This window comes from Rattus norvegicus, chromosome 14 (genome assembly GCF_036323735.1).
Source record: "Rattus norvegicus strain BN/NHsdMcwi chromosome 14, GRCr8, whole genome shotgun sequence".
Taxonomy (NCBI): Eukaryota; Metazoa; Chordata; class Mammalia; order Rodentia; family Muridae; genus Rattus; species Rattus norvegicus.
In genome coordinates this window covers 62,005,327-62,028,586 of record NC_086032.1, presented here as the reverse complement: position 1 = coordinate 62,028,586, position 23,260 = coordinate 62,005,327, and the positions used below count along the sequence as shown (strand labels likewise).

At 44.8% G+C, this 23,260-nt stretch overlaps 1 protein-coding gene across 2 annotated transcripts in view; it reads right to left on the bottom strand.

Annotated features, from left to right (window-relative positions):
• The window catches only part of Sel1l3 (SEL1L family member 3), a 107,193-nt gene that overhangs the window by 66,956 nt on the left and 16,977 nt on the right, over positions 1-23,260 (bottom strand). For both annotated transcript variants that reach the window (NM_001427327.1, XM_006251033.5), the window contains exons 3-7: positions 15,138-15,264; positions 13,055-13,176; positions 11,919-12,034; positions 8,803-8,861; positions 1,408-1,540 (exon numbers count right to left, since the gene is read on the bottom strand). In NM_001427327.1, coding sequence (NP_001414256.1) covers positions 1,408-1,540; positions 8,803-8,861; positions 11,919-12,034; positions 13,055-13,176; positions 15,138-15,264 — 557 coding nt within the window. The remainder of the gene's footprint in view (positions 1-1,407; positions 1,541-8,802; positions 8,862-11,918; positions 12,035-13,054; positions 13,177-15,137; positions 15,265-23,260) is intronic.

Here is a 23,260-nt window from a genome sequence, read left to right as displayed (position 1 = left end):
TAATATATAGAAGGATCCAAAACTTTAGAGCACACTAGAGGAGAAGGAAGAGGAGGCAGTCTTAGTGAAATTATTTTTAGTTTCATAGATAAATACATATATGTATATCTGTTTGTTGTTCGTTATATTAATTAGAGTATCTTCAAAACATCCTTTAAAGCTGGGTCTGTTGACATCCATCTGTCATCACAGCTAGTCAGTAGCCTAAGGCCAGAAAATCAAAAGTTCAAAGCGTGCCTTAACTCCAGGGTGAGTTCAAGGCTAGCCAGGACAACTTAGTAAAAACCTGTCTCAAAATCTAAAAAATATTTTTAAGAAAGGAAAGAGTCTAAAGCTGAGAGAAAGCTTGGCGGTGTTTGAGCTCCAGGACCAAGAAATATTTTTATTTTGTTTTTTCGAGACAGGGTCTCCTGTATCCCAGACTGGCATACAACTTGATCTTGAGCTCTTGATCTTTGCCTCGACTTGCTGACCACTGGCATTACCAGTGTGCACCACCACTACATGCCACAACAGTGAAATGTTTGAAGCTCAGCCTCACCCATCTTTCTTGCTTCTCCTCTCAGCTCCAGGTCTGATCTGCAGTAGGGACTCTGAAGCACTTAGTGCAGAAGTAGATACATGAATTTTTCCTTTCCTAGCTATCTCAAAGGGAGGGAGGGGGAGACGGAGGGAGCGAGGGAGTCAGGCTTCCTATTTGTTGTTGTGTCTTTGCCTGGACTCCACGGGGTCAAGGGAAAGAGAGGACAATTCCCTCTCAGGCATCTGGTGGGGTCCTCTATCTCCTTAGCAGAGATGAGAAGACACTGTTCAGAGGCTGCATGGTAGGGGGCTGTGAGTCCTCTACTAGAATGGCTGTGCCCTCTGTGGGCGTGTTAGGATGTGTGTCTTGGATACAGTGAATTACTTCGGGGTCCAAAGCCCTCTTGAATCTGGCTCTCTGTGGTCCACCCATCCCAGCATGAGCTGAGGCAGGGCTTCTGGGAAAATGAGTGAAAGATTGGCTGGCACAGGGCTTTAATTTGCTGGGGTGTAGTTTCTTCTGATACTTTAAATAATAGCGTAGAAGAGAAGCTTTACCAAATAACTAAGATTCTCTCCTTTCATTAGCTTAATCACTGGATAGGCAACCGCCTGATAAAAATCTACTCTATAATTAAGCTAGTAGTTATTAAAACAGAGGAAGTAAATGGTTCTCATTTTATGAGTACTAAATGAACCGCACGGTAACAGAAATCTATTATTGGGCTGGCTCAGGGGAAGCCTCAATATTAATTATGCTTGGTGGCTGAGCCCACGCATGGCTCAGTCCGCTTGGGTAAATCTTTTGTTTACACTGTGTTCCTTGCTCTCAGTGGCCCACTGTCACACACACTCCTGGCAAGTTTCTCGATCCCCACGGCTCACCTGTGCGGGGTGTAGGCTGCGGAGGCGATAGTATTTCACTGGTCCAAAAAACCCTTCGATGCCTGCCACATACCTGCTCCCTCCAACAACGAAGTATCCAGCTGTGTCATTGTAATAGAAATCTTCATGGAAGCTGGAGAGGAACACAGAGGGTTGAGGCAGCCCCGGGGACTGGGACCTGGTTATCGTAAAAGAGACTCTGCGTGGACATCCCCAGACCCTTTGACCTAACTCAAGTTGCCTCTCAGTCTGGTTTGCAGATGAGCCCACTGCTGGGTCAGGTGGACCTGGGCTACATCCTGGCTCTGCCAGTCAGCCGCTGTGTGAACTTGTCCCAACAAGCTAAGCCCTAAAGACTATTGTCCTTTGTAAAATGATAGTTTCCTACATAATGAACTGTTAGGATTTGATGTACTGTGGTCCCAGGTAAACAAACACCTAACGTCTGTTAGTGATACTGTTTAGAATTGGGAGAAATATTGGGAATTATTTTCCTTTAATATTTTGCTTTACAAGGAAAAGTTGTTTTATTGAGTAGACAGAAGGCAGGTTAAGGGGAAACTTAGAATTTAGACTGATTGATAAGAATGGGAAGTTAAATTCATTGAGGAGGAGGCATCGCGGCAAGGCCAAAGGTCATGGCCAGATACAAGAGGCCAGCAGCATGTGACGTGCCTGTGCCCATATTGCAGGGAAGGAGACAGGGACCAAACAGTTGGTGTATATGAAGGGCACCAAGGTGCTTCTTGCTGTGTTCTTTATACTCAAGATCTGAAAACTTCAGGAGTCTCCCCATGAGGGACAGTCAGCCTGTGGTGCTCGGGCACAACTTTCTTTACTATGTAAATTGAAAAGGGGGTAGACCTGAGAAAAGGAATGTGCTGCTAAGTTTAAAAGTAAAGATGTGGAGGCCCGGGGAGGTTGCTCAGTTGGTCCACACACAAAGCTCTCGGTTTGCACCCCGGCACCACAAAAATCCCAGCGCTCAAGAGGAAGAGGAAGGAGGGTGAGTCCTCTACTAGAACGGCTGTGTCCTCTGTGGGAATGTTAGGATGTGTGTCTTGGATACAGTGAATTACCTCAGGGTCCAAAGCCCTCTTGAATCTGGCTCTCTGTGGTTCACTCACAACTCAAGGTCACCCTCAACTACTGTGAGACAAGGCCAGTGTAAGCCACGTGAAACTCTGTGTGTGTGTGTGTGTGTGTGTGTGTGTAAGAGGGAGAGAGAGAGAGAGAGAGAGAGAGAGAGAGAGAGAGGATAGTTTCTATCTGTGTAGGGACAGTAAGCAGGTATTTTTGTATTTGCACAAACTCTGAAATAAACTAATGAAACCATTTCCCCATAGGGCATGAGGTAGAGGCTGGAGTTAGTCAGGAGAGCTGGAGGCGAGGCTTGGCCATATCTTCGTTTTTGTTATTTTTCTTTTCCTTAGCGTTGGCTTGGTAAACCTCGTGCACTCATTACCTATTTAGAAACCAAACTAGGACTAGGTGACCGTGTGACCAGAGCATATGTGAGCAGCAGGGTAGGTAAAACTTGAGACAAGTCAAGTAAGAAGCCAGCCAAAGAGGGGAGAGAGCCATGGGCAGAGAGGGCAGATGGAAAAGCCAAGAAGAGAGAACAAAATGACAGGCAGGCTGCCAGAAGCCAGGGAGCTGAAGAAGCCAGAAGCCAGGGGACAGCAAGCTCCTGACAGGTGGCTCCGGGAAGCCAGGCAGCCCGGGGTTATTCCAGGACAGCGATGGTCTGACTGCCTCTGAGCAAGACCCTGTTCTCTAGCAGGAATACCTGGTCAGGGAGGAGGCTGGGGAGGGTGGGGATTGGGGCGCGCGCGCACGCGTGTGCGTGTGTGTGCGTGTGTGTGTGTGTATGTCTGTGTGTGTGTGTGTGTGTGTGCGACTGCGCGAGTGTGCGCATGAGCGTGTGTGAATGTGAACCACTTTCTCAAGAAATAAATCCACTTAGGCACATGCAACACTGATGGAAGAGAAGGCCTTCCTTCCACTCCTGTTTTTATCTTTTCAGAATCTCCCTCTCTGTCTCTCTGTCTCTCTTTCTCTCCCTTCTTCCATCCACCTTTGCTCCCATCCCCTCCCTCCCCTTCCTCTTCTTCCCCCTCCCTCTCTCCTTCCTTTTTATCAAGAGAGACCACCAAGTTAGTAACTCTGATTACAGAACAGACCCTGTTTCTCAGGACCCTGGAATGTTCTAACTCTCATGTGAGTGCTTGGTGCTGAATGGATGAGAAGCTTTATCCTGACTCAGCTTGTCGAGGTCCCCAGTTCTCTGCAACTCTCTTGGTGCTCACAGTACGCTGGGGGTGCTCCCTAGTAGAGGCTCTCTGGAACCCTCATCCCTTCCCCTTCCTTTTAAATGTGAAAATAACCATGTCTATTTATTGCGCTGTGGTGAGGGTTGACTGGACTACCAGTTGAATGATCAAAATGCTTCAAAAGGTTGCATATTTCAGAGGACTCGGGATATTGCAGTGTGTGCATAGACAATTGTTTGAACATCCGGAATCAGCACACTTAGAAACCCCCAATTCTCTGAAATCAGAAGTCTAAAAGGCTTTAAAATCTGACATGGCCCTCAGACATTGCCAGACTTTGAGCATTTAGGTTTTAGATTTGTGGCTCCTCAGCAGTTAATACATAAAGTACTTAAGACAGTGCCAGGCACATGGCAGAGGCCATGACTGTTGGCTATAGGTGTGAATACCCACCTCCCCGCTGGACTTCTACTCCTACCATGTGAGACACACATGTGTTCATTCCTCGGACAAAATACTGCCAACTCCGTGTTCATTGTAATCCTGCCATGGACCTCAATATGCAATCAATTAAAATAGAACTAGGGGGAAAGACAGTTCCTTCTATCATAGAGCAAGTTAAGCTGGGTCTGTAAGTCCAGCTACTCAGAAACATGAGTCAGAGGGACCAAAAATTCAAAGCTGTCCTAGACAACATCCTGAGAGTCAGCCTCAAAATAAAACAACAAAGTTGTTCAGTGGGAGAGCATGGACCTGGCATGCAAGACCCTATATATTCAGTCTCTAGTAGCACAGGCACACACACACACACACACACACACACACACACACACACACAGAGAGAGAGAGAGAGAGAGAGACAGACAGACAGACAGACAGACAGACAGACAGACAAAAACCAAAAACCCACACCCGTATGCAAATTCGTTACTACTTTGAGTAGGTTCAATAAAGGAAAGTTATTTTAGTAGTGGAATTATAATAAACAACTATTAAAGATGAAAGAAATCTGGAAGAGCTTGGGGCTGAAACTGTTTCATAAGTGTTTCTTTCTTTCCTCCTGTTTGGGAAGGGAGAAAACAAATTGTGTGTGTTTATTACGAGAGAGAGAGAGAGAGAGAGAGAGAGAGAGAGAGAGAGAGAGAGAGAGAGAGAACAGCATTCCAATTTTCAGAGCAAAGGGAAGGCCCTGTCTCGAAAGCTTGATGCAAATTTATACAGCAGTCCCCGTTCATAGTCCTTAATCACTCAGGGGGTGCAGCCCCCAAACTCCTGTGGATGACTGAAACCTTGTATTGCTCCAAACTCTACCTATGCTGGCTTCCTGCCCCTGTATCTCCACATCAATGATCAGCTTTAATCAATAAAGTCCACTCAGTAAAGGGCGAGCAGTGACAATAGACAAAGTAGAGCACTTTGGGCCGCATACTATGATGATTGTATGCAAATGTGCTATCTTTTGCATACCCTTGAAGTATCTTTCAGGGCTGTGCTCACCCTCTCTGTGAGTGAGGTGATATGTTGGAGAAGCATCTAACAGCTCCTCTGGGAGTCTCAATTTCCAGCACCACTACTCTTGTGCTTTGGGGAATGTTAAAGTGGAGAGAGAATGGAATGAACGCTGGTGTCTTGGCAAGATAACTGAAGACACAGCTACGTAACGGGCAGGTAACACCCACTTCGTGGATACACAAGGACAATGCACAGTACAAAAGACATCATCACAGCATGCACTTTAAAATATACACGATGCTTACTTCTGCAATTTTCCATTTAATAGTTTTGGGCCTCTGCTGACTGTGCATAAGAAAATCATGGAAAGTGAACTGGGTAATGGGGAACCACTGTATGACTTTTAGTTAGTACACAATGCTTAAGATAAGGGCTCTTGCTTTCCCCAGTTCTTCCCTCCCCCAAGAAACATAGAGAACTTGTTCTCTATGTCACTGCCCAGTAATTTTTAAACTGTCATCATTATCAACCATCAGTACATACAACTGTCTTGGTCTCCATCTACATCTCTATGTCATGTTCCTATATTTTTCTCTTCTGAAATGCTCAGTGTTTGCACAAGATTGTAAGACAACCCTGTGATGTGCATGGTTTGATGGTCATCAATTTCCCTGACATGAAAGCTGACTTAGACTCTTCCAGAGCTCCGACTAGTCTCTTTGGAAAACCCCAGACACTCTGGCAAACTGTCTTTTCTCTTATCTGGACATATAGGGCCCTGGTTTATTACGGAGAGCACCGGAGCCCAGAAGATTGACTGATGTTGTTGGATAAGCCCTGTTCAGAATTAGGAGATAGCCAGGCTTGCAGTTTCAAGAAGAGACTCGAGGACCCTTCGCCTCTGCTCATAGTGTTTGTCTGGGGTAAATTCCTCAGGACCTAATCTAAGTTCTGAGTCTCTCAAGCCACTTTATCTGTTTTTTTTTTCTTCTATCATTTCTGATAGCCTGTAAATTTAAATTTATTTGTGAATTCATTGTTCTACCAAACAATTCTCCTTTATCGGATTTTCCCCCAATTTCCTGGAAGTAGAGACTGCATTCCTTTTTTTTTTTAAAATCTTCTCCCAACCCTAGAATCAAATCTTGTATCTGGAATATGAAATATGCTCAATAAATATGTGATGGACAGACAGATGGATACATGGACAGATGGATGTAACCTGAAGGTATTCCTGTCGCTTACTTGTGCCAGCCCAAGTTGCTGAACACTTAATTTCTGTTCCTGTGACACTGTCCCCAACCCTTCATAAAGCCAATACCACATTTCCATTTCAAGAATGGACAAGAGAGCTAGCAAGGTGTCCTCACAATATTCACAACCGGGAAGCCTGTAACGTGATGCTGTTCACTTCCCTGGCTGGCATCACTGTAACAGGAGGGCTCTGGTTGAGATCCCAGAGATGGCAGTGAAGAACACGCAGGGCTGGGGCGAATATGAGTCGGTATGACGTGTCGGATGCTCTACCGGGGATATGGAACTGGTACAAACCTGCCGATCAGTCCATGTTCATACTGATTCTGTCTTTACAGGGTCTGAGACCTGTTCATAGATGATTTTTTTTGCATTCATTTTTTTAAAATATTTTTTTTTTGGTTCTTTTTTTCAGAGCTGGGGACCGAACCCAGGGCCTTGCGCTTCCTAGGTAAGCGCTCTACCACTGAGCTAAATCCCCAGCCCCCATTTTTTTAAAATATTGAATCAAAACGTCGTTTTCTTATCACTCTTGAGTTGCCTCCCACCCCACCATCACCAGTAAGGGCTCCCAACCCACAAGACCAGCTTTATCCAAAAGAGACACTGTATAGGGGCAGCCACACAGGGACATCACACTAGGACCTAGAGGAATGTCCTGGCTGCTTCTCCTAGCATGTGGTCTTGCTAACACCACAGGTGCTGGAGAATGGACAAGATGAAGTTCTGTTGCCACAGCAACTCTGGGTTTTGGTACTGGGCTCTGGCCACGCCAGCATTGAGCTGCTGTCACTCGTATGATGTCTCGTCTTGGAATGCCACCCCTCACTCCCTCACACTGTGACCAGCTATATTCACTTGTGTGGGCCTCTGGGATTTGGGATTTTATAGAAAAGGAAGCCCTCCTGTGAGAAATGAAAGGGCACCTTCGCAATCTAACCAGTTGTTAAAAATGCCCTGGGACCGGGATGGGCGGGGCTGGAGAGGATCTTGAGACAACTTTTAATATCTAGGGCTTACTGCACAGAACAGATTTCCAAAGGAGCCTCAGATCCTGTCGAGCTTCTCTGTCCCTTGATCTAGTCTCAATAGCAACTTCCATAAAGAAAACCTGCCTGTGTTGGGTGCTTCCAATTTTGGCACACGTTAAGACTTCTGCTTCATTCCTAGCCTTCATCCTCTATGATTTCACTCTCTATGCTTCCATATAACTATGGACTTACTCTTACCTCATGGCAGCTAGGCAATGATACATCCTTAGCCTTTCTAGAAAACCCTAACCCTTTAATACACACACACACACACACACACACACACACACACACACACACACACACACTCACCACAAAAACAAACAAAAAACAAGAATTGCTCTAAACTCCTGGAGCCTACTAGAAACCAGTGAGCTTTACATGTGAACAAGGTTGAAGAAGTGTATGGTTTCTCTTCCCACCCCACTCCCTCTCTGTTCTGGTTTCCTCAGTAGCCCGTTCCTGAGGGAATCTGGGTATCCAGCTCTGATGGGGTTTCCCAAATACCTAATGAAGGCTGTCTGTGCTTGACCCTATAAAACCCACTATTACATGCGGGTGTAGGAACAAATTAGAAACCAACAAAGTGCAAGGCAAGGGCCCCAGTTCTCAGCTTCTGCAAATGCTATGGAGACCGTTGCAGAGGGATGAAAAGCTGTGGCGGTATCAATAGCTGTGCACATTTCAAATCTAGATTATGAACATAAATATGAAGACTGTCTCCTTTTATGCTCTACACTACACCAAACTTTCCACCCATTCTCAATGAGCAACATTAATACTTAGATTTATTTTCTTTAGGATCCTTCGTAGAAGATAATTCTCAAAGAAAATAAATTACGAAGTGCCACGAAGGAAGAATTTACGGTGAGATTTGGAAAAAGGATTGGCTACTTTCCCTTGCTTAGTACCAAATAAATATACATATATACTTGCAGGAAGAATGGATGCTTGTTAAAAGATAAAAATTCAGAGCCTAGCTTGGACCCAGAGATTGTTTGGTGGGTTCTGGCATTGGCTACTAAGCCTGACAACTTGAGTTTGATCCCTGGGACTTACATGGTGGGAAGGGAGAACCAACTCCTGAAGGTCATTGACTTCTGACCTCCACATGTATATGGTGGCTGACTTCTGCATGTACAACATGGCTGACCTCGACATGTACACCATAGTATCTGTATACATGTATGTGTGGTGCACAGACACGTGAGGGGGCTGGTGGGAAATAAGATGTAAAAACCAAGGACAAAATAAAAGCAGCAACAACAACAGCCTGGCTTGGAAAGGCTGAATGCTGTGTGCAGAATAGTCTTAGGGTTGAAAGTTACAGTGTGAAGACTCCTTAGCCCTACAACAGACTACTTGTGGACGAAAATGACACTTACCTAATGGTCTGATTATGGTAGCTTTTCAAGTCCCATCCAATGCTGGCAGTGACCACTATCTACATCGGGAGAGAAATATAAGGTCAGGTAAGGCAGCACACCCCATGCTACAAATATATACAATCTTTGGTATAAATTACTCATGAAATGTGCTTGTCCTTCTCCTGATTAATTTCTACAAAAATAAAATTAACAGTTTACTAGCCCTGTGTATATTTTAAGCCTTAATAAATTTAGCTCTCCCCAAATGACTGGATGCTGTGTCTAAAAATATCTACAATGCAATTTCTGCCAGTGGGTTTTATGCTCCAGACTTCAAGCCAGAGGTTGACTGGATGTGTCTGTCTGTCTGTGCTCTGAATGTGTCCATCTGTGCTTCTGAACTTCTTGTGAAGAGGACAAGTACATCTGACAGTACAGTAGGCGTAGAAGTTTTACTGATTTTACCAGCGCCATGGCGGGGGTGAGGAAGGGGAGAGAAGTCTGGTGCTCTATGTTCTTCGCTGCTTGTTGAACCCACCTCCCCTGTAAGCAACAAGAGTCATCACCCTCATTTCGGTGTGAGAACGATGTTCTGCTCGTGACGCTATGTGTTGTCTCAAGTAGGTTCCTTTTAGATCTAGGACTACTGTGTGGGCCCCTGAGACTAACGGGGACACTTTTTCTCAGACACTTCCACAGGAAGTGTTTAAAATGTATCCTGACCTTTTTAGAGTCTCAAAGACTTAGAGATCAACCTTCAAATGAAACCACCCCTACCAGTCACAGGGCATGTGAGAAGCAAAAAGAACCCAACTAGTTGTCTCTCTTAACAACCACTTTAAGTGGCTGATCCACTGGACCAGAGCAGTAAGTATGGCAATCCCACCAGAGGTTTAAACCTATGTACATGAAGGGGTCCAGAGGAGGCAGCAAGAAAGGCCAGTCAGGAAGTAACTGAAACCCACTGGGAAAAGAGTATACATACACGTACACACACACACACACACACACACACACACAGAGAGAGAGACGCACGCACACAGACGCACGCACACAGACGCACGCACACAGACGCACGCACACAGACGCACGCACACAGACGCACGCACGCACACACACATACCAGGGAGCCCTGGGTTTTTTCCCACCTTTTTGCTCTTTTTACTTCTCTGTGGCTTCATTGCACCACAACACTATGCAGCTCTTCTCTCTACCTAAGGGCCTGTATTCTTCAGTTGTTCACACTATGATTCTCTACGGCCTTGCAAGCTAAAGTCCAAATTGAAGTTCACATTTAGCTCCAAAGACATAACTTTATTAGTTTTCTATGCTTCTCAAATTTATATACCGGAAAGTTAATTCCTAAATGTATATGTTTATGGAATTTGGAGGTGAAAACTCTGGGTTCATATTATATGAAGCCATGAGGATGGGTCCCTTTGATGGGATTAGCAGCTACCTGAGAAGACCTAAAAGATGGCCGAATGGGTGAAGGTAGATCTACCAAGGCTCAAGACTTGAGTTTCATTCTACGAGGTAGAAGGAAAGACTTGACTCCCAAAGGTTGTCTTCTGACCTCCATGTAATAATTGTGGCATGAGAATTCCTGCACTCACATGTACATATCATATGTACATACTAAACCAAGTATATGTCTATCGATGTAATAAAAAATTAAGAAGAAGAGAGAGAGAGACCTCAGGCAGAATGTTCTCTCTGGCCATCATCTAGTGATGCCCGTACTGTGGTGGAATGCAGCAAGAGGGCTCCCACTGGATGCCAGCGAGAGCTTTCAAAACGATGAGGAACTAACTTTTTTGTCTCCGGAGAGTCTGTAACACCAGTCCACTTGGCTTATCTGTGAACTTCCCAATCATAGCAGAAATCCCTGCTCCTTTCTCTCCATTTAAATTCTGCCCAAACATAAAAGCCTTGTACACGAACGCTTCCCTGAGCATCCCAGCATGGAACGCTGTCTTCCTTCTAGAAATCAATATGAATCATTTGGCAATTAAGCTTGCCTTATGACTTCTCTTCACGTGCTTAATGTTACTTCCATAAATAGCCTATAAGTAACTGGAGCCTGGTGCCTGGTGCCATACATATACAGCAGGTGCAGAATCAGATCTATGAATCTGCTCTGGTGATGTGATGCCTGTCTTGGTGACACAGCGTGTGCCTCACACACATGGGCATGGGGGACGTGGACCTCAGCTATGTTACTGAAGATGTTCTAAGGAGAAAGAAGTAACATACAAAAATTCCCAGCTAGCATCTTACGCGGTCCTCTCGGGAAGGTGGCAAGAGCTGACCTGATTAATTTTTTTATTCTCTTCAGTACTCAGAATGGTGGGAACCTTAAGCACGAGGGAGGGCCATACGTTATGTGATGCACGAGACAAACAAAACGCCTCCTCCAGTTTTGTTCCGGGGAAATCACAAATCAATAAGAAAAGCTGATGAGAAAATAAAGTAACCAGAAAAAGCTTGCATGCTGGCATCGCATCGATGGAGAAATGGAATCGTCTTCAATTACAACAACAGATTTCCCACAGTCTATAAAAACCTCTGTTATGGAGGGTTTGAAAGAGCTATGAGCGATGTTTTATGTACAGAATAGATAAAGACCCTCCCTCCCGCCACAATCATCACTTATATGTGTTGGTTATTACGAGTGTATTTAGTGCCAAGCATAAGCAATTGTTTCAACTGCCAAAAGCAGTCAAATCATTTCCAGGCTGAACTAACCAATAAATTCCCTTAAAAAAAAGTTTTAGATCTCATAAGGCCATGTAAATTGTGGCCGATGTGATTTTGATACTTAGGTGCACAAAACCTATCTCCCTCGGGGAGAAGGACTGAATAACTCAGATAATTGTGGCTACAGAGCTGGCTATATTATTTACTCATTCACCACAGAGTGGGGAAAGAAGCACTTTAAAAGTTAATTAAATGGGATGAGAGTCTTATGATTTAAACTTCCTTCTATAAAGTTCGATTTAGCAAGTGTGTAATTGTAAAGGGCTCATCGTTTGCCAAATTCCCTCCCAGGTTTTGTGGCTCCTTTGCCTTTGAAACAATGTTTAGCTCCAAAGAGATGCCCCCAGGACTCCAGGCAGAGAAAACGCAGATACCTGGCCTCCATTGAAAGAGATGTCCAGTCGGCACCACTCCTTCAAAGGGAGGGTGAATTTTGTTTTTACAGCCAGGTCTTCTCCTTTGATGAGATGCATTTGAATATGCAAACTGCCTACAATGAAAAAAAAAATGAGAGGTCATGGGATCGGGGAACACTTCATGGTGTATGAAGAGGCAGTTCTTTCTCAATAACCCTTTCAAGAAGTTACGAGACTAAACCACATCCCCCCAAGCCAGGTCTGCTGAACCCTTGTAATCCTAGCACGAGAGGCTGAGGCAGGAGTCCCAGTCCCAGACTAGTTGGCCTTACACAGTAAGTTCCCCTCTTCTTACACAGGGAGTCCTTGATTGGGAAGGAAAGAAGGAAAGGAAAAAGAGGAAGGAAGGAGGGAAGGAAAGAAAGATAGAGAGAAAGAGAGGGAGGGGGGAGAGAGGGAAAGAAAGTTGGGAGGGAGGGGGAGAGAGGGAGGGAGGGAGGGAGAGAGAGAGAGAGAGAGAGAGTGAGCACAGGGAAAAGCAAAACAAAACAAAATGAGCCATACTCCAAAATGCATTTGGACATACATTTCTTTGTAAATGTGGTGTTTATTCTGAGCCCTTAAGGAGAGAGAAAAGACTTAATCCGAAGCTCATGGTTGATTCCCTATGGTCTTGTCTGCATAAACAACACCCAGTTTCTAGTTTCAATTTCTATTTCCAAATGAAAAGAGAACAAAGACACCTTTCTGTAACAACCTGAACTCAAAATTCATCTGTCTCCCTCCAGTTTATTTCTCCCAACTTTGTACAGTTGTCATAATTCCAGAATCATTTTTAGTAAGGCTGAGTCTACCCAAAATAATCAACGTGTCTCTGTGTGTGTGTGTGTGTGTGTGTGTGTGTGTGTGTGTGTGTGTGTGTTAATGGAAGGAACGCCTCTCTTTCCCACTCCTGTTTTATTGGGTTACACATCTAAGTGCCATAATTACAATACCCATACAATCACCATTGGCTGCTTGCAAAATAAAGCACATTTTAACCCTCCTAGGACTGTGGCACTGGCAATTGCTTCCTTATCCCACACAGATGCTTCTGCCAGGAGAAAGAGTGTAAGGAAAGTACAAGATCATTCCCAGCCTCTGTTTATACTCACCGTCTTCCGTAAGAAAAACAGAAGGCGTGCCGTACATCTCATTAGAATCAACAAAGTACAGAATTCCACAGAGGCTGGCCTCGCAATAATGGAGTAAATAAAGCCACAGTGAAATGGTGACCCTAAAGGAGGGAGGCAGAAGAAAATTCCGCAGATTGATATCATCCAAGAACAGGTAATTACAGTTAACAATGACCAAGTAAATTGCTTTCTCTCTAACGAAGGGGTGGGTTTGCCTTAGTGTTCATCATGGGAGATCAGCTTGCAAAGCCTGAGATTTTGAGACAAAAGAGGTAGTTATAGTAACTGCAAAGATAGGAGTTAAGCTCCTTTGTATGGAATCGCTGATGTTCTACCTTGCGCCCAGACGTTTGGGGTGGGGGGCAGGGTGGAAGTGGTGCTCTCTGAGACGCTCACGTGCCAGCAATCTGAATTCTTGATTGAGGCTGATAAAGCAAGACAGTGAATAAAAATATGGATTTTAATAAGAGGTGATGTGATAAGGAGCTATTCTAATATCTGTGATTAGAAGGGGGGAAAAACATAATTAGGGCTTTTTGAGCAATTTTGTTTCTTTCAAAGATAAAAAGCCCTAAATGTAACACTCTGCAAATGGCATCCCCACATGACACGTGGACACAAATGTATCACTCTAACTCTCATGCTTGGGTGCTGCAGCCCAATTCCAGCCAACTAATACGATACAATTCACTTAATTATTCCAGTCCTGCACTGGGCTATTTCAGTTTGGGGAGGGGAAAAGAAGAAGAGGAGGGGGGGAGGAGGAGGAGGGGGGAGGGCGGAGGAAGGGGGAGGAGGAGGACGATGACGACGACAACGACACTATGGCAGAGTAGACGGCTCAGTGGGTAAAGGGCTTGCCTAGAAACACAACGACCTGATAGCCAAGCAAGCCAAGAATACTTGCTTGTAATCCCAGCACTGGAGAGGCAGAGGCAGGAGAATCCCTGGGGGCTCACTGGCCAGCCTAGTCTAGTTGGCAAGTTCCACGAAAGTAAGAAACCCTGCCTCAAAATCATGTTGGGCAACTCAACTTGGACAGCTGAAGGTTGACCTCTGGCCTCCAAACACATGCACACTTGTATCTACCTGCACACAAACAAAATACACGCCCATGCACACAAGGGGAAAAATTATACATCTGTGACTTAAGGAACGAGGATAACAGCAGCCAGCACAACTAGGACAGTTTTAGGAAGATACGTGACACATCAGTCACTCAGGAAATACTTGCCGAACACTAGTAGGCTGTGTGCTGTGCTAGAGACCAATACTTCAGAGACAGGGAATCAGGGTGTTTGGCGTCTGACACACGACTCGATATTAAACAAATGCATCCTCTTTTTCCACTTACCCCAATAGCTAATTTGAAGCCTGGGTTAAGGTGGCGGTGACCCTCAATTCTTTGGAGGATGCAGCCAAAGAACTCTTTCAGAATATTCTGGGCTTTGTAAGCTGGCCTTGAAGTCAGTGTCACATTATGCAAACAGATGGTGTCACAGACTTCCCTCCTGACCCACCCAGCTGAGCAAGCTCATGAAGATAAGTTATTACAAGGAAGCTTAGCGAGAACATACGCTCGCCGAGTGACTCAAGATCTTTCTACCGCCAGCAGCACAGGAAGAATTAAATCACTCGGCTAAATCCATCTGATCGGAGGTGAGCGAGGAGCCATTTCCAGGATCTTCAGCTCAGCAGAAGGAAAAATAGATGTGGATTCTGCTGAAATCAATGGAGGAGATCAGAGGCCCTGAGTATTCTAGCAGATCATCCAATCTTCCAGGACCGAATGGGCCAAGGCCATGACTACAATCTATGCTGGCTGTGGATGGCTGCACCTGAAGCCCCAGCAGACCTAAGCTTCAATACCTTGCTGCCTAAAATGATGAAGGAAAATAGAAGACTCCCATGTGCAGAAATGATTTCCACCTAACATTAAAGTTTCCTGGTTCTCCGATTCTCTTTAAGCATGTGTGCAGAAAACCTTGGAAGGGATTCTCCCCTAGCCTGCCAGGTGGCCAGATACACCCACCCCACCAGCCCTTGACCGGCCCACTCTTACATGGGGTAGTCCACGCGCTGGCTTCGGGTGGCCTCTAGTTCTCGGTTCTGGAACTTTGGGAGCTTCTTTACGATGCCTGTGTTTTCTCCACTGGAAGCATAGGGAAAGCTGAGGAGGGGAACTGCATCTGCAAACATCACAGAAGCCACCTTCAGTTCTCTCCAGAGAAGCACCCCTTCCCAACTCACACCCTTCCTGGCACCCTCGGTTCCAGCCAAATGGTTAAAGCAGCAGCCTAAAACTATGAACAAGCACTCGCAGAACACAGAATCGGAGCCAGGAACCACCATGCTAGGCACGTCAGTAAGACTGTCCCCATTCATTCTCATTACAGTCTTAGAAGAAAAGGTCTTGTTATCAGTCCCATTCTGTGGAGAAGTCCAGGGTTAAATTCACAAAGTTCAGAAGCTTTAAAGGATAGGTTTTTAGGTTTAAATTCTGGCATCCATCCATCCATCCATCAGCCATTATCCATCCATCCATCAGCCATCATCCATCCATCCATCAGCCATCAGCCATCCACCCATCCATCATCCATTATCCATCCATCCATCAGCCATCAGCCATCCATCCATCAGCCATCATCCATCCACCCATCCATTATCCATTATCCATCCATCCATCATTCATTATCCATCCATCCATCCATCATCCATCCATCCATCCATCCATCCATCCATCCATCCATCCATCCATCCATTTCCAAGATGGGCCCAGGGTCTTGTACAAGGAAGGCAAGCACACTTCGTTACATGTCCAGCTTTTGGGTTCGTAACCACCTTGCATACACCCCTTTAATGTTAGGGAAGGCTTTGACAGAACTCTTGATAGTGCAGTCGCTGCTGTACACACCACACATGTGTTACCCTGTTGAATCCTCATTATGACAAGTGTACAGACTGGGAAACAGAGGCACAAACCGTGCCAACATAGTAACTAACAATGCTGTATGCCAGACAGTGTGATAAGCACCTTTCAAAGGTCCTAGCAGTAATCTTTATGACAAATGATCAAGTAGGACATCAGAACTTTCACCTCTGCATTTCTTCACAAACATGGGGCTCTAGAGCACCGGTATGTCCTTGACAAATTGCACAGGGAAAACCAGGCTCTCCAGTGCTTTATCTGACAACCACTGCTTTCCTGAAGGCTAAGTATATATTACTATTCTCCATATTCACTTGGCCTAGGAATAGCCATGCCTTCCTCTTTCCTAAAATTCTCCTGGATTTAAACATCCATAATTCAATGGTAGAAACAGCCTACTCTTCCTTGGACTCTTGGAGAGACGAGTTGGCTTCCGTAAGTCGTCAAACATAGAGTATCGGTATATATTACAGGTGTTCTCAGCCTGGGACACTAATCAGCTCAGCTCATTTCCCAAAGAGGAATGAGAAACTGTTGTAGGTGTAGAAGTACCTTGAGTTTAATATGATCTGAAAATCTCAAAAGCAGTTTTTAGAGTCTCCAGCCCTTGTATATATATTTATTTAATAGGATTAAGCAAGCCAGTTCCTTCGAAGCATCTAAATCATGAAATGAACTTCAGCTCCATCTGGGAACACAGGACTTGCTGCTCTGTTATGAGCATGGAGACGGAAGTTGTCAATGGAAATACTGCAAAACTATCCAGACTCTGGATAGTTTATCAAAAATAATTGATTTGAGCTCAACCTTCACTTGGCTTCTATGTGTTGAGAAAAGCAGAAAAGGCCAGACAGCCACATTTGTGCCAGGAAGCCCGAAGCACATAAGGAAACAAAACACTAGGAAAACAAAGCTCTGAGAAAGAGGTTTGCTCACCCTGGGATCAAAGTGCCCCACAGCCAAGGACTGTGGAAAGAGAACTCTCAACCAAAACGTCTAAAATAACTTTGCAAATGTACACAGTCTTGGTGTCCAATAAAATTAAATGCAACTCTAGCTTTAATAGTTCTGTTGTGTTTTCCCTCTGTATCATCTTATGCGTCCTTTGCAATTAAAACTAATTAGCAAGAATGACAGTTTGGACTCCATCTAAGACAGGAGAGCATGTGGGCTTGTCCATTAGCTGACAGTGGCTACTGAGAATATCAGACAAATGTTCCTCCACTTATGATGGGATTATATCCTAAACAATTTCAATAGTAAAAATTAAATACAAAAAAAGGAACTTTATACCCTAATCTACAGATAATTATTGCTTGGCCTAGCTACCTAAAATGTGCTTAAGTGTGCACATTAGCCTAAAGTTGAATAAAATAATCTTTCAGAAAACTTACCTTACCATGAAGTGTTGGCTCATATGATTCCCTAATACTGTACTAAAGATGGGAACCACAATGGTTGTGTAGGTATTATTCTACACTGTCAAAAGTTTAAAACTCCCAGGGTTGGAAGGATAGTTCAGTGGTTAAGAGTCCTTGCTAGCCCACCAGGAGACCTGGAATCACTTTGAGGTAACCATGTAACAAGCCAGCCATGGTCTTGTGCATGTCTATAAATCCCAGCATTGATTATCATTGGAGATTTTGGCTACCTGCCTAATCCCAAAATTCAAACTCTGGGTTCAGGAAAAGACCCAATCTCAAAGGAATATGGCAGAAAGCAATAAAGGAGGATACCCTGTGCCCTTCTTTGGCCTCCATGTACACATACATGTGATCGTACTTGCATACACATATATACATACATCATACACACAGAGAGAAGTTAAAAAATCCTAAACAAATCTGTCATCTGCAAGAATCATTTGTCATTGATGAGTGATATCTATCATAATTCTAGACTAGAGAGTGATAGTATCATCTACCATCGAAACACTTACAGGTCAGTTGGGACACATTTAGTGACATATCCAATGGTCTCTACATGGTCCATGAAAGTAGGGACCTTCCTTCCTTCCCTCCTTCTTTCCTTCCCTTCCATTCTCAGAGCCTGGAACAGTGGCCGCTTCTTGATAGGCGTTCATACATATTGGTGAATAAATGAACACATATAACTATATCCAAGTTAGAATTCAAGTCTGTCTCTCTTTTTCCCAACACTCTTTTATAATTCTAGAATGTGCACCAAGCTACCTAAGACAAATAATCCTTTCAAATCCTTCCCTCAATTCTATTTCTTTGATTCTTCTTGTATGAGATGTGGTTGAAGAATGAGAAACAACATTTACACACACACACACACACACACACACACACACGCACATGCACACACACATGCACACACTGCTATAAAGGCAATGCATGTTTAAAATTCTTCTGAACTATTTTTTTGTTTTGTTTCTTCAAATTTTAAAGGAGCAAGAAGCCCTGGCTATCAAATGGTGCAAATCCCTTCATTTGGAGAGAAGAAAAATGTCAACGTCTTGATGAAAATTGGTGTAGCTAATAAGAGACCCAGCTCTGACTCAAACTGGAGCTCCCCCCAACACACCAGTGGGGGTTTTACTAACCAAACTACATGTTACAAGCCTCTGAGAGAACACTGGCTGCTGTAGAGCTGCCATGCCTACTGGCTGCCGAAACACTAAAACATTTCGATGATGGTTAGCTCATTAATGCTGCCTTGCTCCAAGGCCCTACCACCTTCTCTGCCTCACTTTCAGCTTAGAGCCTGGCTCAGCATAGTTTGGATGAGTGGAGGGGTCATCCAGCACTATCCTGCTTCAGCACAAAGGCTAACATCCCACCCATGAGGTAGGTAGACCCCGATCTCTTCCTGGTTGTTATATTTGTGTGTGTGTGTGTGTGTGTGTGTGTGTGTGTGTGTGTAGATCAGTATCAACAGTCTTCCTTTATTCCTTTCTATTGGTTTACTTTGTTTTGGAGACAGTTTCTCTGTGTAGCTCTGACTGTCCTGGAACTCACTCTGTAGACCAGGCTGGCCTTAAACTCACAGAGATCTGCCTGCCTCTTCTTGGTATTGAAGGTGTGAACCACCATGCCTGGCTCTTCTCTCTCTCTCTCTCTCTCTCTCTCTCTCTCTCTCTCTCTCTCTCTCTCTCATCCTTCCTTCCTTTTCTTTTGAGACATGGTCTCTCACTGAAATCACCAATTCAACTAGACTGACTAGCCAGTAAGATCAAGGGTCTTACACACACACACACACACACACACACACACACTCTCTCTCTCTCTCTCTCTCTCACACACACACACACACACACACACACACACACACCTATGTTGTGGGTGTGGTGCCACACTACCCAGCATTGTACATGGGTTCTGGGGATTAAACCTAGGTCATCATGCCTATTGACACTTTTCTTCCCAGTCCCTGTTGCATGTTTTAGTCTTCTCTTTCGGTGGGCAGGGACTAGAGGAATCTTGTAATCCATTGCCTAGTCCAGTTGAAGGACTGGAAGCCTAACACTGGGGAAGGTCCATGCAGTGAGACCCTTCTGAGGATGAGCTTCAGACACATCAGAATATACCACAGAGAAAGATCCCCAACACACATGGAGACATTAGGCATTTCCCTGCAAAGAATCTCTGTGGCTAACAGAAGCTAGGGAGAGAGAAAGTACACATTTTCAATCTAATTTTGAGAAGAAATGTTTTCCAAACAGAGGTCCCTAAAAGGCGGTGGATATATTGTGTGCACTGTTGCCTTTAGAGCCAAGCCTGAAAATAAAATTAGTATGTTCTAAGAGGGATGATTTAAGTCAAAAAATGCCTTCAAAGGGGTCTGTCTGGATGATGAAGCAGGTTCCTTTGGAAGTCTGTGGAATCTGCACTCTCAGGAGTCCTGGGAGTATAGGCTCCGGTCCTTGGAACTCTTCCTTCCAAACATACATATATGCAAAGATTCCCTTAAGGATGTTCAGAGAAGGAACACTGTCAGAGGCAAAAGAGAGAAAAGACCTTCATGGAGACTAGGGATGCTTGGTGTGTAAGCTGCTTCCTATATAAGCAGATCCCCAACACCTATGCAAAAATAGCTCAGCATAGCCTCCTTCACCGTAATCACAGGGCTGACAGATGAAGACAGAAGGAAGCCAGGAGATTGCTAGGCCAGCATATCAAGCCAAATCAACAGGCTCGTTAGAGTAATAGAAACCTACCTCTGACCTTTGACCTCTGACCTCCACATGTGCACCCCCAAATACATGAGAACAAACAAACACACACACACACACACACACACACACACACACACACACACACACACACACACACTTGACCTGCCTCCCATCCAAGAAGACAGGTTAAATAGTGATGGACCATCAGGCAACCGGCTGCTAAGGGTCTGTCAGAAAGAACGAGCCAAGCAGCATGTCCTTACGGAGAAAACGCTGTGTCGCTGATTAGTGTGAGGCAGAATCGCTCCTAGGCTATCATTTGCTTGTGGAGACAAGGGGCTAAACTTAAGGCTTCCATGTGCAGAGGATTATTCTGGAAGGAGAAACAAGAAATGCTTGTACTGAGTTTGCTTCTGGGAAAAGGACCAGAAGACTGGGGTGGGTGGAACTTCTCCTTCCCGCTAAACCTTTTTTACACGATTTGAATTTTTTACCAGGTACGTGTATTACCTTTGCAGCTAAGGAAGACAAGAACAAAGGCTCTGAATATTTCTATGCAGGCAGAGAGAAGAAGCCAGCTGTATCCACTGGCCTCCCCACCCCGGGCCTCTGAGGCTGTTCAGCTCAGCCCAATCGCTTCAAAGAGACAGAGTCCAGTGGGTGAAGGAAACATGATTCACATCGATAAAAATTCAACTTTAAAAAAAGTCTCCTTTCTAATTTAGAACCTGGGTTAGGGCTGTATTAGCATATCTCAGAGAGGCGGCGTAGCCAAGCCGAAAGAACGGAGGTTTGGACTCCAGTTAAATAATCTCCCTGAGCCTCCGTTTTCCCCTTCATTAAGAGGAGGATGAGAATAATACTGTCTTTCCCTTGAGATTGTTAGAAGGATTAAGCGAGACAATGTGCCTGGAAAAAGTGTTCTGTTCATTGTAAAGGGCAATGCTGATGCGAACTACTAATTAGTGTTGTTACCGGGAACCTCAGACCACTGTGATTAACTGGGGATAGGGGGCCTGAGTCTGTGGGGTTCTTTTAAGTTGAAATATATAGTTAATAATTAGAAATGGATCATCACGGCACTGGCCTGAATAATCCTGTTGCATATACAGTTTGTCTGGGAGTCCATTTTGTTTTTTCCCACAAAGACAAGTCAAGCCTGGATCCAAGTTAGGACTTTAATTTCAGTTGTCTTATTGTAATGGAATTTTGCTATAAGAAACCATACTTTGAAGTGGCAAGATGGCTCAGGAGAAAAAGGTGCTTGCAGCCGAGAGTTTGAACCCTGGAATCCACGTGGTGAAGGAGGGAGTCGATTCCCCCTTCAGGTTTTTCTCTGACCTCCATACACACACAACTTGGCATGTGTATGCCCCCCCACACGTGTGCCAAATACATAGATAACTGTAATTTTAAATATCACCCATGATCCCTCAGGAGTTTCTTATCAGACGCCCATTGTGATAAGACATGAGGGCAGAATGGTCACTACTGTGAGTGTGGTGCTTGAAAATCTTCACAGTGTGGTCCTGAATAACTTCACTCACACTGGACATTCTGCCTTCAAGAGCAAGAAAAGGACTTCAAACACATATCAAGAACCTGCCAGTCTGCATCTTCATCCCAGAGAGGGTTCGGGCAGTCAGTTGACATAACCTTTCTCATCAGTGCAAATTGGGCCTCAGAACCCTCTTAACTTCCTGCCGCAAGAAGGCGGTACACAGCCTGACTGCCATCCAGCACATGGAGGCTATGCCACGCAACCCCCTCTCCAACACAGCGCCATAGCTCCCTCTGTCCTTTCTGCCTTTCTGAGATCTTGATCTCCATTCTTCTGACTGTGAATGGAGACTTTGCTTAGCCATCAGGTCTCTGTCCAAATGTCACCTCCTCTGTGACAAAGCCCAGTGAGGCACCTATAGTAGCTTAGTCCTACATGAATGTCATGGAATAAATAAATAATAAATAATGAGCTTTATAACCCCAGGCAACTGTCTAACCCGATGGCTAAATATGATGTTTGGAAGGCGAGATGATCCAGCCTTAAACACCAGCTCCGGAGTTCACAGTTGTGTGACCTGAGATGGATCATTCTACTTCCCCAAGTCCACTCCCCAAGTCTATGCCCCAAGTCTACTCCCTAAGTCTATTCTCCAAGTCTATTCCCCAAGTCTACTCCCCAAGTCTATTCCCCAAGTCTATTCCCCAAGTCTACTCCCTAAGTCTATTCCCCAAGTCTACTCCCCAATTCTACTCCCCAAGTCTACTCCCAATTGCAAGTTTAGAAGGCAGTGTTGGGTAGAGTAACTAAACTCTTCCCACGGTGTCTGGCACATGGCAAGGACTTGAAAATAGAGAGTGGCTGTGACTGTGCCATAGCCATGTTTGTCTCCCACACACCCACCTTAAAGAGAGGGACTAGGTCTCCACCCGTGAATTCCCAGATTTGGTTGGAAGAGGCTCTGTTAATCTTCACTTCATTTAGCTGAACACAGTGCACATCCCAGGAGAGGTACACACAGAGGGCCTGGGAAGCTAGAGGTCAGAGAGGCAATTTCTGATTGTGGAAATAAAACATGCTCATGAACACACATGTATTTGTGGTTGGGACAAGGGGAGATGGCAATATGGACTGACAGTCAAAGTTTAGGGAGGATTTCAGCAGGGACACATGGAAGGTGGCAGGAGGTAAGGCTACCTGCTGATGGAGGTGGTGGCTCTGGTCGGGACAGTGTAGGACAATAAGCATTCTAGGTCAAAGGACCTAAAAGTGGGGGTGTCAGACTCAACCTACTAAGGCAGAGCTGAGTCATGAGTGTTTGCAAGAGAAGTGACTGGAACTCTGCAGCTTCAGCCAGTGCCATATGCCATCTGGGAAGCTATGGCCAGTGGCTCTGTGTGCAGAGGGCCAAGGGAAGATTCATGGCCAGCTCCACAGCTCCCTGTCCTCCACCCCATGTGGCAACAGGGGTTAGGTCATAGTGTGTTGTCATAGTACGGTCCCCACTGGAACACAGCTCAAGGAGTTTGCATTATAATGGTCTACAGGAAATCAGAAACCATGGCTATTTAATTACAGCATCCAGTGGTTATGGCCTATGGAGGAGACAAAAAA